The 13,603-nt window shown below is 43.6% G+C and overlaps 2 protein-coding genes across 8 annotated transcripts in view; one reads left to right on the top strand and one right to left on the bottom strand.

The window, feature by feature from the left end:
- Positions 1-13,603, top strand: part of CNTNAP2 (contactin associated protein 2) — a 1,803,519-nt gene that overhangs the window by 320,745 nt on the left and 1,469,171 nt on the right. The gene's annotated exons all lie outside the window — the stretch shown is intronic.
- LOC128332022 (uncharacterized) overlaps positions 1-13,603 on the bottom strand; it is a 64,255-nt gene that overhangs the window by 8,368 nt on the left and 42,284 nt on the right. For 3 of the 7 annotated variants that reach the window (XM_053266205.1, XM_053266200.1, XM_053266203.1), the window contains 3 exons: positions 9,227-9,345; positions 5,051-5,265; positions 2,076-2,506 (listed from right to left, as the gene is read on the bottom strand). In XM_053266205.1, the coding sequence (XP_053122180.1) occupies positions 5,245-5,265; positions 9,227-9,345 (140 nt within the window). In that variant the 3' untranslated portion in view covers positions 2,076-2,506; positions 5,051-5,244. Of the gene's footprint in view, positions 1-2,075; positions 2,507-5,050; positions 5,266-9,226; positions 9,346-13,603 lie in introns of those variants that run through there. The other 4 variants (XR_008310513.1, XM_053266202.1, XM_053266206.1 and 1 more) reach the window with 2 other exon arrangements.

Below are 13,603 nucleotides of genomic sequence, written 5' to 3'. Positions count from 1 at the left end.
CCCATGGCTAGACAAAAAAGCAAGGAGTCTATTTCCCCTGGATCTTCACCCAGAGTTTGTCTGAATCTCCCCACCTTTTGCAGCCATTCACTTCTTGTACCCTCTTTCTTCTTTGAACACATTATAATTAATTGATAAAATTCAATATACTGTGGGGGGTGATCGGAGCCTGATTTCTACGATCCGATACACAAGTCTTATCATAGCCAGCAGATGTTTTCATGGTGTAAAGCTGTTAGCCTTGGAGTGTAAATTGCAGTGTCCTTGAAAAACAGCCCCTGGCATGTCCATTTTAGAGTGATCTTTGGACAATTACGGGGGAGAAAGGGGAGGGAGAGAGGAAGTGGATTCTAGGAGTTAGTGAGCTAGTAAGATTATTCTGATACACATCTAAGGGCAATAAACATAAAGAAGAGGAGAAAATGGCCAGATGGCCCTGAGGCAATTAGGCAGTCAAAGAGGTATTTGCAACTATAGCTTTCTCAGCTCATCTGCCTCCCACAATTTCCCCTTCTAGCCATAGCCACAATGGTACTGTTCACTTGTGGGTTGAAAATAAGAGGCAAATGGATGGGCCAGCCCATGGTCCATAACGCCTGTCCTGATGGCACTGCAGGATGCCCTGAAGTGCTGTCTGGACATTACATCATTATTAATCATCATTAAACTATGCAAGAGGGACATTAATCTCAATTGCCCCTCTACATGCACTCCAGGGTTTTGGAGTGTGTGTAGAGGGACACTTTGGCTGCCGCCTCTCTCACACAATTAAAGGATATACCAACCACATGTCGGAACATTCTGCAGTGGCATCAGAATGGACACACTCCGAGCACAACTCTGTCCTTCTTATGCACTGGGGCTCACATTCATCTGAACTGGCCCACTGAAAATGATACATATCTCAGCCTAGCACTATTCACCTGTATTGGCTAATCAGGGAATGTGATTTGTTCTTATCAATACATTCTTCTCTGTGCCCTTATAAAATGTAGCATTTTAGAAGTAACCTTTTTTTCTAAGGGAGGAACGTATGGAGAATAGAGAAAGGAAGGAGAACATCTTGAATACCATGCTCAGTGTATATACTCTACAGATATCCGTTTATACAGCTGTAATGGCTTCTCTCAAAGAGGCTTCACCCATTGTCTGCTGTATGATGGAATCTCCTTTACCCAGCCTACCTGAGAATGCAGAGTCCGGCCTCAGAGTAGGGGCAGAGAGGGGTTAAATGTCACCCTGAGTCTCCTCCATCCCAGGCTGTTTGCCCCTGGTGTTGGCCTCTCTCCGGAGGACCCAGAACTCACCATCTTCCAGCCACTCATGAGCCAACACCCCTCTTTATTAGCCCAGTATTGCTGGCAGCTGTGTTCCCCTTTGTCCCCGTTCCGTCCTCCTTCCCTTCGTGCCCCCTCCCTTTGGGAGGCACACTGATGATGTCACTCCCATGCACCTCCCCTAGAGTTCTCCCCAGCTGTCTGCAGTGCTGCTTGGCTGGGTGGCTGGGAGGCAGGCCGGGCCTGGACCCATCAACATGCCACCCTTCTTCCTCACCTGCCTGTTGCCTGTTTCCATGGCATCAGACCACCACCCATCCTCATCCTCACCAGTAAGGGTGGCCAGTGCATCTGGACACCGATTTGCAACTGATGAGAGTGCTGATAATACTCCATTAGAGATTGCTAGCTCTCATCACAAAAAATCCACAACTCTCAGGTTTCTGGGGGGTGTGTGTGTAGGGGGAGGGGGAAGACTGCTGAACCAGTTTTAAGTCTGTAGTGCAGATGAATATGCCCAATGTCTCCAAAAGATCCTTTGTCCTGCTTTAACTCAAACCAGCTGGCAATCAATAATGCTATCTTGTCAGGAACATTGGAAAATAAAATACACGTGAAATTCCTGTGGTGCTTCATTTTAATCTCAATGGGAATGGGTACCAAAAAAATCATTGGTGCATTGGGACAGAACAAAATAAGGGTCATGCTGAGATGTAAGGTGCCCCCCTGAATTCGGGGTTATACCACCACAAGGGTACATCTAAAAAACAGCATGGAATGCAAAGTTATTTACCTGCTTTTATTATACCTATAAACCTTAAACAGCATGGAATTTAAGATTATCTGTAGCTAGAATGAAAATCCATATGAAACTCATAGGAATTGTATTCTTTTGCTTTCCTCTCCTCCATTTCACAATTCTGAAAAACTTCCTGCTGGCTTCTTAGATGTGATGAGGTTTTCTGTTACTTTTTTCAAAGACCATTGGCAGTTAGTTCTACAGCTGCCACCTCCTGCCATGCTGAAGTCTTCCCTTGGCTCTTGTCTTCCCTGAGCTGTATGCAGCTTACATATATATTAAGGAGTGGGGAGTCTGCTTCACAATAGCATGCAGAATACAACATTCTTTTGAACAGCATAAACAATGTTTTTCATCACAGGTGTAATCTTCCTTCCTTCCACTTCCTTCCTTCCCTTCCTTCCTTCCTTCCGTCCCTCCCAAGGAACATCTATAAAATATAGATTAGTGAGACTAGAGTGAATAGTCCATTTACAGTGTCAATTTGTGCAAAGCCTTGGTCTGGAAATAGGCTGAGTTAGGAATATGGTACAATCAGATTTATTGAAGGATTATTGGGGTGCAGGAAATGAAAAAGAAGGTTAGGCAATTGATGAAGGCAATAAGACTTTAAATTGCAATGTAAAGCAGAGACTCACAAAGAGGCGTTTTTAGCTTAAAAGTCCAAATTGTGATTAAATCAGTTTAAGGCTTGCCAGAGAGAGAAGGCCCGGTATGCAGAGTTTATAGTTAGGACTAGCAATAGCAATAGCAATAGCAATAGCACTTACATTTATATACCGCTCTATAGCCGGAGCTCTCTAAGCGGTTTACAATGATTTAGCATATTGCCCCCAACATTCTGGGTACTCATTTTACCGACCTCAGAAGGATGGAAGGCTGAGTCAACCTTGAGCCCCTGGTCAGGATCGAACTTGTAACCTTCTGGTTACAGGGCAGCAGTTTTACCACTGCACCACCAGGGGCTCATGGGAAGGGAGAGAGAGGGAGAGAGAGAGGAAGGGAGAGAGAGAGAGGGAGGAAGGAAGGGAAGGAGGGAGGGATTGTTAGTAAACTTTCTGCCAATTCCAAAAGAAAGTCTGTCACCCTTGCAGGATAGGGAACACTGGGGTCTTTCTTCCCAGGGGCCCAATAGGAGAACAAGGTAGAAGGGAGGCAAGCATGCTGCTCGCAAGCCAGGGTTCCAGGAAAGTGGCTGGTTCCAGGGAAAATCCAGGGGAGGCTGGCAAGCATAGTGACAGCCAAGCATAGTGCAAGGGGAAAATCCAGGGGAGGTCAGCGCTCTAAGGCAGCCAAGCATAGTGCATGGTTTCGATCAGGAGATGGGTCCAAACCAGGAGCTGGAAGCGAGGCTGGAGCAATGGCCAGATGGAATGAGTAGATGGAATTGACAGAGCCAAGGCACACGTGGGGGGTGGGTCTGAAGAAGGAGCACACCATTGAGTGAGGCACAGGGTTAAACTAGGCACAAGCATGCCTTCAGGCCAAACACGGGTCACACCTCCAGGTTGCAGAAGATGATATCCATGGTTAACAAAAGAATGCATGCTGTATGATTCAATCATGGGTGTGTGGAGTCTTGAAAGACAATAGAGTGAACTGGTTTGAAAAACCTGCATGGGACGGAGTAAATGGGTGAGCTAAAAGCTTATCTCATGGGTCAGGAAGACCTTCTAGGTGTGGAGACTGGAATGCTTTTCATGCTAACAAGCCTCTTCTCTGGTCAAAGCCAGACCATAATGCTTTGATAGTGAGGAGGGAGTGATACAGCCTTCTCTAAGCTCCTTTTGAGGTGATTAGTTCCACTAATCCTTTGTGCCAACAATAAAAGGAGTTTGACTATTATCTTGGGAAATAGTCCTTCTCCTTAACTGTTGTCTTACACAGCTAGCATCCTTCTCTGTATTGCAAGACAGAGGGGCATGGGGGATACCTTTCAGTCATATGATCTGGGGTAAAATTGCCCCATGGGCATGTGGAGGGCTCATGGTCCCGTGAGTCCAGATTGTCAAGATGGAGACGGCAAGCCTGCAGTTCCAAACCATATAGAAGAGTGTTTTTTGTAGCCCTCCAACAGGCTGTTCTGGTAACAAGCCAGCATGGTGTAGTGGTTAGAGTGCTGGACTAGGACCAGGGAGACCTGAGTTCAAATCCCCATTCAGCCATAAAACTAGCTGGGTGACTCTGGGCCAGTCCCTTCTCTCTCACCCTAACCTGCTTCACAGGGTTGCTGTGAAAGAGAAACTCAAGTATATAGTACACCACTCTGGGCTCCATGGAGGAAGAGCGGGATATAAATGTAATAATAATAATAATAATATCTATTTATTTGAGCAAAAAGCTCACATATGAAGTGCCTTTTCAAGTCCCTTGAGAGATTGTTTTGACAATAATGCCTTTCTTAGGTGCACACTGGACACTAGGCATAATAGTATCAAATGAATGGGTGAAATGTCTAATGGCTTGTGACCGTCTTCTCTCACATAACCATTTCTCTTCTCCATTTGGGTTTTTAAAAACACCTCAAATTCAGCTTATGCATAGTGGACAACCATTTAAGAAGGGATACGGTCCCAGAAGAAGAAGACAACCAGCAGCAAAGTGGATGGACTCAATTACGACAGCAATGAATGCACCACTGAGAGACCTTAAAGGCCAAGTTGAGGACAGATCATCCTGGAGAGAATCTATCTATGTGGTTGCTAAGAGTCAATACCAATTTGACGGCACTTAATCAATCAGTCATGGTCCCATAAGGGACAATCCCATAGAGTCTAAACTGATGCAGCTTTTCTGTTGTTCTGCTCCGCTGTTATTGTAATATCTTCACCTGGGGGAAGGTTAACAATATACAAATTGCCCATCTGTTATACCCAGTTACTGTTAAATGATGTTGTACTGGGAAAATTAAAAATCATAATAGAGATGGCAAAATGCCTTAGAACACACAGTTTGTCAGGAAAGGAAAACTCACCCTCATGAAGTTCATGGCATCTCTGTGCACTTGCAGCCTTGACAGTGGTCCCATGTACTCCTGAAGTGTTCACTTAGGAAAAGGTGTAATGTGCAGTTGTTTCCTTAGTTCGAAAGTCATTACAGCACACAATGAAATTTTTTAAAAGTGAGAACTGAAGCAGAGGTTGGATTCTATGAAATACGTGAGAATTTTCAGGGGAAGTGAAATGTTTTCTGTAAAACAAATAATAAAGCAACAACTTTAAATTCACCCCAAATAATAATGTGATACAACAGAATCATAAGACAATAAAGCACAATACAATAATTTATAGCAAAGGGGGGGGGGAATGAAGGCGTTAGTAAAGCCACCGTAGAAACCTACTGCAAAACAACCACAACAATGAACAGCTAAAATAGAATGCTGCTAAAAGATAATCTGACTCGGAATGATTTCTGATTTTTTTAAAAGCAGGTTCTTAACAATGGCAGAACAGGAAAAGGTTTAGAAGGGGAATTCCAAAAACTGGGAGACACCACCAGAAAGGTTGTGTCCTGAGCCCCCTGTCAGATCAACTAACAGTAAAAGAAGGAACATGAAGTAAGGATACACCAGCTGACTGTAACAGTTGAAGGAATATATGGGAGGAGATGATAATCAAGATAAGTAGAGCCGAAGACCTATGTACATTAAACACTATGCAGAAGTGTTCCATCTTCCACTGACTGAGCACAGAAGACTTCACATTTACACCTATAACTTTACTGAGAATAGGAATGTCCAATTTATGAAAGGTATCATATTGCATCTTCAGTGTACTCATTCTAAAAGCCATAGGAGTTCAGCAACTCATTGGAAAACTTTAGAATAGGCCACACTGTAGTAGATGTATATTTAACACATTTAAATAAATGCAAAAAAAAATTCAGATGGCAAATTGCATAGATGAACATTGGCACAATATTGAAAAAACTGATGTGAGATTTCTGAGATCAAATGTAGGCATCTATGAAGGCATCTATTTTTGAAATCTTTTGTTCAAATATATATGCATTCTCTCACAGGTATGTTTTTATATTTAACTGTTCATCGTAAGTCAAACTAAAAATATCTGCTATCCCAGAAATCATTTATGGAACAATAATTTTGCTCACAAAATGAGTTCTTTACTCTTCATGCTTGCTCTATTCACCTTTCTCACAGTGGTACTTTATGCTGGAAAATCTAATTTATGAAAGCAGTTTGAGGTACATCTGGATAGTACTTGTCAAACAAGTTACAAGAAAATACCAGCTGAGACATTCTTCATATAGTTCTTAATGGTTTCGGTTCACGGCATGATCCATACGTCTAGCCCCACAGGAATACCTGGTGTTCATGGCTTGCCACAGTTTCCTTTAAGAATTTCATATAAGGCCACAGTGAATCTAGCCATTATTTTCTGAGAAAAGTTTGTTTGCAAGTATTCCTCAGAATGTTCCACACCAAAACACACACTTCTGTTCTCATAATAAATTAAACTAAAGTAAAGTGTGCCGTCAAGTCGATTTTGATTCCTGGTGCCCATAGAGCCTTGTGGGTTTTCTTTGGTAGAATACAGGAGGGGTTTAGCATGGTCTCCTCTGGTGCAATATGATATCACTGCTGCCCGATATAGGTGTTTCCCATCATCTGGGAAACATACCAGCAGGGATTCAAACTGGCAACCTTCTGCTTGTTAGTCAAGCATTTCCCTGCTGCCCCACTTAAGGTGGTCATAATGGATATGACATAATGGTGGATATTCAGGAAGTGCATCTCAGCACTTTTCAAAATGGAAAGGAAAGGAAATATTGCCTCTATTAGGGGTGTGCACGGAACCGCCAACTGCGGTCCGGCACTGGGGTGGGGGGTATCTTTAAGAGCGGTGGGAGGGTTTACTTACCCCTCCTGCTGCTTTCCCGCTCTGGCGCCGTAATTGCAAGAGTAATTGGGGTGGCAGGATACCTCCCTGCCGCCCTTTCCCCGTGGTTACTGTAAAAAACTCCCAGTAGTCCTTTGCACGCGCACATTGTGCACGTGCTTCACATTTCTGTGACGTGCGCACGCGCAAAGGACTACTGGGAGTTTTTTACAGTGACAGTGGGGAAGGGGCGGCAGGGAGGTATCCTGCCACCACAATTACTCTTGCAATTACGGCGCCAGAGCGGGAAAGCGGCAGGAGGGGTAAGTAAACCCTCCCGCCGCTCTTAAAGCTACCCCCTCCACCCGAACCGGACCGCCCAGGTCCGGACCGGTCCGGACAATCCGGAGGCCTTTGCAATGGCCTCCAGACCGGTCCGGGCCCATCCCTAGCCTCTATTGGAAATGTAAGAAAGCAGCACACACCAGACTTCTTTTAGTAGCATAACTAAAATTGCTGACAACTCACTGGAAAAACCCACTGCCTATAACTAAGACTGCTGAAAAACAAGTAGAAATTATTTGAGGACAGTCTCTAGTTTCTATTGCATTGACTGTTTAGGTCCAATCATTCACCTGGGCTTCTGCTGCTCCCTTAGCCCGGTTTTCCCCATCGTGAGAATAGCCTCATGGAGTTTCTCATTATGAAGCCTTCTGGGCTTGGCTCACGGGCAATATGCCACTAAGTTCTTCTCTGGTTAGTATTTTAATATGAGCCAGAGAAAAACGTCAGTTCTTTTCTTTCCCTCCCACCTGCCAGTCAGCTTCTCAATGCCTCTCCCTTCATCAGCTTACCTGACTGCTCCAGTTGTGGGAAGGAGTGGGGAGGTCTTTCTGTCCCCTCTCCCCACATCATGGAACATTTCGTTTGTTTGTTTGTTTGTTAGCTTTATATCCCACTCTTGACAGGCTCAGAGCAACTTACAGCATGTTTTAAAATGAATAATCCTGACCCAAAGGGGCTCACAACCTTGTTTTTTAAAAAAAAAATCAGAAAAAAATTAAGAAGCCTCCCTCCTTTTCTGCCTCCCTCCTCCTCCTTCTGCTGCTGAGGCCACCAGAGCAGACAGGTAAGGAAGTGGAAGGGAGAAGGAAGCGGGTTTGGAGGTTTATGGGTAGAGTTCAACTCAGGACTTTCATAAAAGCCATGAGACCATTTAGGGGACCAGATAACATTTTTTGCTGTGATGTCTGAAGTTCTGGGGGCAGCTGGAACATTTTATTCCTTAAGAACACTTTTTTTTCCTCATGAGCAGCTGCTCTTCCTCTGTCTCCTTCCCCTGCTGGCATCCTACTGACCATCCGTCTAATGGGAAAACCAGAGGGGAGGTTCTGCTTCAGTAACAGGTTGCAAAACCACATGATGCAGGAGCACGGATAGGTGGGCCCGGCAGGTGCAGCTTGCTGCCTTCATTTGGTGATGGCAGTGTAAAGAAGTTAGCAGTTACCTAACTAACTTTACTCAGTTAGCAGTTGCCACCGCATTTATTCTCAAATTATCCCATTTTTATCAAAATATGCATATACCATGCCAATAACCATATGCAAATTTTATACAACAAGGAGACTTTTTGGAGTGTGTGTGTGTATGTCTGTGTGAAAAGCGTCCTCTGTTGCCACTTTTTTGGTGATGGCGGACCTGGTGATATTTTCACCATCTGGACATTTTCACCTTCTGGACCTGGCAACCCAACTTATGGGTGGGAGGATGGAGTTTGCAAACCCCTGGGAGTTAGGGGCAGGATCAGACTCTGTTCTGTTCCCAATGATATCAGATGGGTTATTTTGAATATAACAAGAAGTCATGCTATTTCCTGATTTGGGGGAGGAATATCTTTGATTTGCTGAGTTCAATTATGAAGTGAACCACAGTGGTTGTGACAAAACCGCCCTGAGCCATTTTTGGAAGGGCAGTATAGAAATCAAATCAGTCAATCAATCTAATAAACAAATAAAATATTTTACTCCCCTTCTGCTAAATCCACATCCTCATAAATCGGCTCCCCTATGCCAAGCATTTATGTTTGAATTGGGCAGGTGTCTTTTTACACATGGGCTGGATTGTGGCCCAAATTTTAAAGGTGAGGATTTCCATGCATTTACTATGTAAGAATTAAACTAATAACTAAAACTGCAACTAAAATTTACCTAAAACAAACTGAGGTCATGCATATAACCATAATAGGGGTGGAGAGGGCAGGGGGAGGGAAGGCAGAGATGGACCTATATTCCCCCCAGACAAACTTCACCCACCTCTTCAGCATGCTGTCGTGCACCCACACAATCCACACTGCTTCGTGCAGCATAGATCTCTGGCTGGGACTCATTTTCCCATTCAAGAACACACTCATGCAAAATATCTGCAGTGATGTCTAAGGAAGGTAAAGTGATTTTGGTAAGACTGAAGACATTTATTAGAGTGGGAGTAGTCCCAAATGTTTTATATTGAACTACCCCCCGTAGTTTGTTTCAAGTTCATCTCTACTTGTAAACCAGATCTCCTGTGTCCCAATCAGTAAACCATCTTTCCCCCCTCATACCTGGAATTATACAAATCAGCATAACCAATATATAATGGGATGGATTCTTGGTTTTCAAAAAAGCTTATTTTTGCCTTTTGTAACCCAGAAGGAATATCACCTGATCCACAGTGGTTGCATTGCATATGCAGGATGAGCTTTTATTCAAAAAATCATCTTGACTCTTACTGTGCAAGTGTTTTGGTTTTTTTAAAAGAGGACAGATCCAAACATATGCCCTCCACATGTATAGGCTATAACTGTCTGCTGCTGCATGTTGGCAAACACTGTAACCCACACAGATAGGAACATAGGAAGCTGCCATATACTGAGTCAGACCATTGGTCTATCTACTAGCTCAGTATCGCCTTCACAGACTGGCAGCAGCGTCTCCAAGGTTGCAGGCAGGAATCTCTCAGCCCTATCTTGGAGAAGCCAGGGAGGGAAATTGAAACCTTCTGCTCTTCCCAGAGTGGCTCCATCCCCTGAGGGGAATATCTTCCAGTGCTCACACTTTTAGTCTCCCTTTCATATGCAACCAGGGTGGACCCTGCTTAGCTAAGGGGACAAGTCATGCTTTCTACCACAAGACCAGCTCTCCTCTCTGAAGACGGGTTACGGATTGTATGCACAACCCATTCTACCCATACCACTAATCCTAGAAGCCAGTGGTGGCTCAAGACCTGTGCGCCTGCGCAATGGTGTCAAATGTTGCTCCCTTTGTGCACACTCCCTCTTTTTCAGAGGCGCCATTAGGCCCAAACCTTAGGGTGCAGGTCCATGGCCTGGTGGCCTCCCTTCCTGGAGGGCCCCAGAACACCTGCCTCCCTGCCCTACAGCCAGTGATGTTCATTTAATTTGAAGTAGATCAATCAATCTGTTGATTTTCAATGTTTTTAATTTATTTTTTAAAACAAAATCCTATAAGTTTCATGACAGAAAATCACAAAAACTTCTGGAACTGAAGCCTCCCCTTGGACCATTGTTCCACCCCCATGTGGAGGAATCTGCCCTTTGCCTTAATAGAAAAGAGTAAAGCACCCTCCTTTTGCTCTACCCTTTAGATCTCCTGGAATACCTTGGCATAGGGCTCTGCTATTGAGCACAGATGTAGGACAGGGTGAGAGAACTCTGTGTATTTTATTTGAAGCACATTGGTCAATCCATTGATTTTTCATCATTTCCCCCTACTACATTAAAGCTGCCAAAGAGAGTTATTTCTATCCATAGAGTATTTCACAACTAGTGAAAATGGAGCTAACTATTAACATCTGAATAAATAAACTTGCGTTTTGGGCTGTATAAAATGTGTTAAATAAAAAAAATAAAAATAAATAAATGCACTATGCTCAAGTTGGTTTGCAATCCAGAAGGTCTGGGTGAGAACTGTGAAACCAAGGGCACGTGTTGTGGTTTTAACTTGTTTCCTTTAAAATGCATTATATGTCCAAGCTGGTCTGTGATAGACCTGTGGATTTGTGGTGAATGATCAAGGAGGTGTGTGAATTCTTGGGTGTGTGTGTGTTGTGTAGTCTTTCCCCCTCCCAATGCACTCTAGCACACACTTGTGGGTTTGTGATGAATGATCAAGAAGGTGTGTGGATCCTTCAGCTGTTCAGCAGATGGGAGGAGCTAGCTGAGGCAGAGTGCTCTGTGAGCTGCAGCCTCATTCTGTGCCTGCTTTCCTGTTCCTACCTGCCCATGCCAATGGGAAGCTGTGTGAAACCATGGTGTGTGTGTGTGTGTGTGTGTGTGTGTAGAGGATGCTTGTTTTGCAAGAGGGGCCAGGCTCCAAAATTAAATAGCTGCACCTCTTCCCTTTCTCTCTCTTTTTAAAGTGGGGGCAGAAAGACATCATACTGGCACCGCAATAATCTGTTGCTTGGGGTTTCTGCCCCACCTTGCCTTATGGAAGGGCCACCCTTGCCAGCAGCCCTACATGGAATGGATAAGGTTGCACCTTCCCATCTGTCATTTAGTGTGGATGCAAATATCCATATCTGATATTTATGCAACTGAATACATTCTATCTCTATCTCTATCTCTGTCTCTGTCTCTGTCTCTGTCTCTGTCTATCAATCAATCAATCCTTTATTATGATCAGAGACCAGCATATATCTATATCTATCTTAGGCATACCCGTCGCTAATCCTATGTGTGGCAGCTCTCGCAAGAGTTCATGAGCAGCTGCCTGGATAGTGACGGGGATGTGGGGGGAAATGGTGGTGGCAGGCAGCCAGCAGGCAAAGATAACAGCGGCAAATGGCGGTGGATGGCTGAGCAGCCAAAGAAAACAGTGGCAGTGGCAGCAGGCGGGTGGAAGGAGCACTTAGTTAATGCACAGAATGGGAAAAGTGCCCCACTTTTGCACATATGTCCCTCAGACCAAGCAAAGGAACTCGATAAAACAAGCAAAACCCTATCTGGCCTTTTTCATGTTGAACACAGCAACCGGCACAACAAGGTTTTTATTTTTACACGTTATCCCAACAAAAATAGATTAGGAATTTATCTCAGGTTTGGCAATTTGCTTCAAAAATGTCTGTCTCCTCAGAAGTGTGGGAAACAGAATATACAATTATTAACATTTACTATATTATTTATTTAAAATATTTATACCCCGCCCCTCCAGTGCTCTACTGCTCAGGGCGGCTCATAACAATAGGATAGACACAGATACAATAAAAATAATAAAATTAACTATTTTTTTAAAAAAGTCAGATTAAAAACCACAATTATTAGGTTCAAATGAAAACTGAAAATTATCAAAAGCTAAAGAAACTTAAGAACCTACCAGATATAACTAAACAATAACGGAGCATTAAAAAGCCTCCTTTAAAAGGTGCATTTTGAGATTTTTTTTTTAAACACTGAGGGAGGGAGCATGGCGAAGCTCTTCAGGGAGGGCATTCCAAACCTGAGGGGCCACAACCAAAAAGGCCCTGTCTCTAGTCCCTGCCAACTGGATCTCTGTTAGTGGTGGGGTCGTGAGCAGGGCCTGAGGTGATGAGCAGAGGGCCCTGGCAGAGTCATATGGGTGAATTCGGTCTGACAGGTACCCCGGCCCCAAGCTGTATATGTTACCCTCCAGGCTACATCTAATTTACCTGATAATATAGTCCTCTTTACTACTGAATTTGTCAAAGATTATATACCTTCTGTGGTGAGGGTGCCCAGGAATAGAAGCCTGTTGGACACAGGTTTTACAAACATGTAGTGTGATATTACATTGTCAACTGACAGCTCAGTGTCTTTACATAAAGATCTCTAAGGATGTGCACAGATCGATTTTTGTGATCAAATAAGCCTGATTCAATTTGAGCTCGAATCTCCTACCTTGAATCTGGGGTCTATTTGAATTGAATTTGATTAGATTCCATTTGAATTTGAATCAATTCAGCCTAATTTTTAAGTGCTAGTGGGCACCAAAGTGAGTTGGGTTGTAGGGCCCCATGGGTGCCAACTACCACCCAACCCTCAAAGGAAGGCAAACGGGTGAATTTTTAAGAATTTTTATGTGTGGTGGATTCTTGGTTGTGAAATAGCTTCATCATAGGGAATACCTATGAAGAAGTTATTTCAAACCAAGAATCCACACCAAGAAGCAAGGGAGATCACCAGCCAACCAGAGTGGCAGAGAAATTTGGAGGGCTAACACTGCGGGGACAAAATGAATCAATTTGTGCTCAAATCCAGGGTGATTCTATTCGATCTTGAATCTGGTCAGTGCTCCCAAGGGTGATTCGATTTGAGGTTGAATTACTCAAATCAAGCAGATTTGAATCGAATTGATTCAGCCATGAATCAATTCACACATCCTAAAGATCTCCTCTTTACTCTAAAGCAGCCAAAGTAGCTTTAATGTGTATACAGAAATCCATTCTTCCTCCTAATTTTGACCTATAGAGAGATAAACTGGAGGACAGAATGTTCATGCAGAAATTAACTTGCCAGGCTTGACCAGCTGAATAACAGAGAAAGCCAAATGCCATCTCTGAATTCTGGCTCAATTCCTTATCTGGAAGCTCAAGGAAGCAATACATATGTGCTCCTTATAGATTGAAATGTATTTCTTTACACCAATCTCTTTCTTAATTAACTGCTAACGTAA

Source organism: Hemicordylus capensis, chromosome 6 (assembly GCF_027244095.1).
Source record: "Hemicordylus capensis ecotype Gifberg chromosome 6, rHemCap1.1.pri, whole genome shotgun sequence".
NCBI classification, from domain to species: Eukaryota; Metazoa; Chordata; class Lepidosauria; order Squamata; family Cordylidae; genus Hemicordylus; species Hemicordylus capensis.
This window is presented reverse-complemented; position numbering and strand designations above follow the sequence as displayed.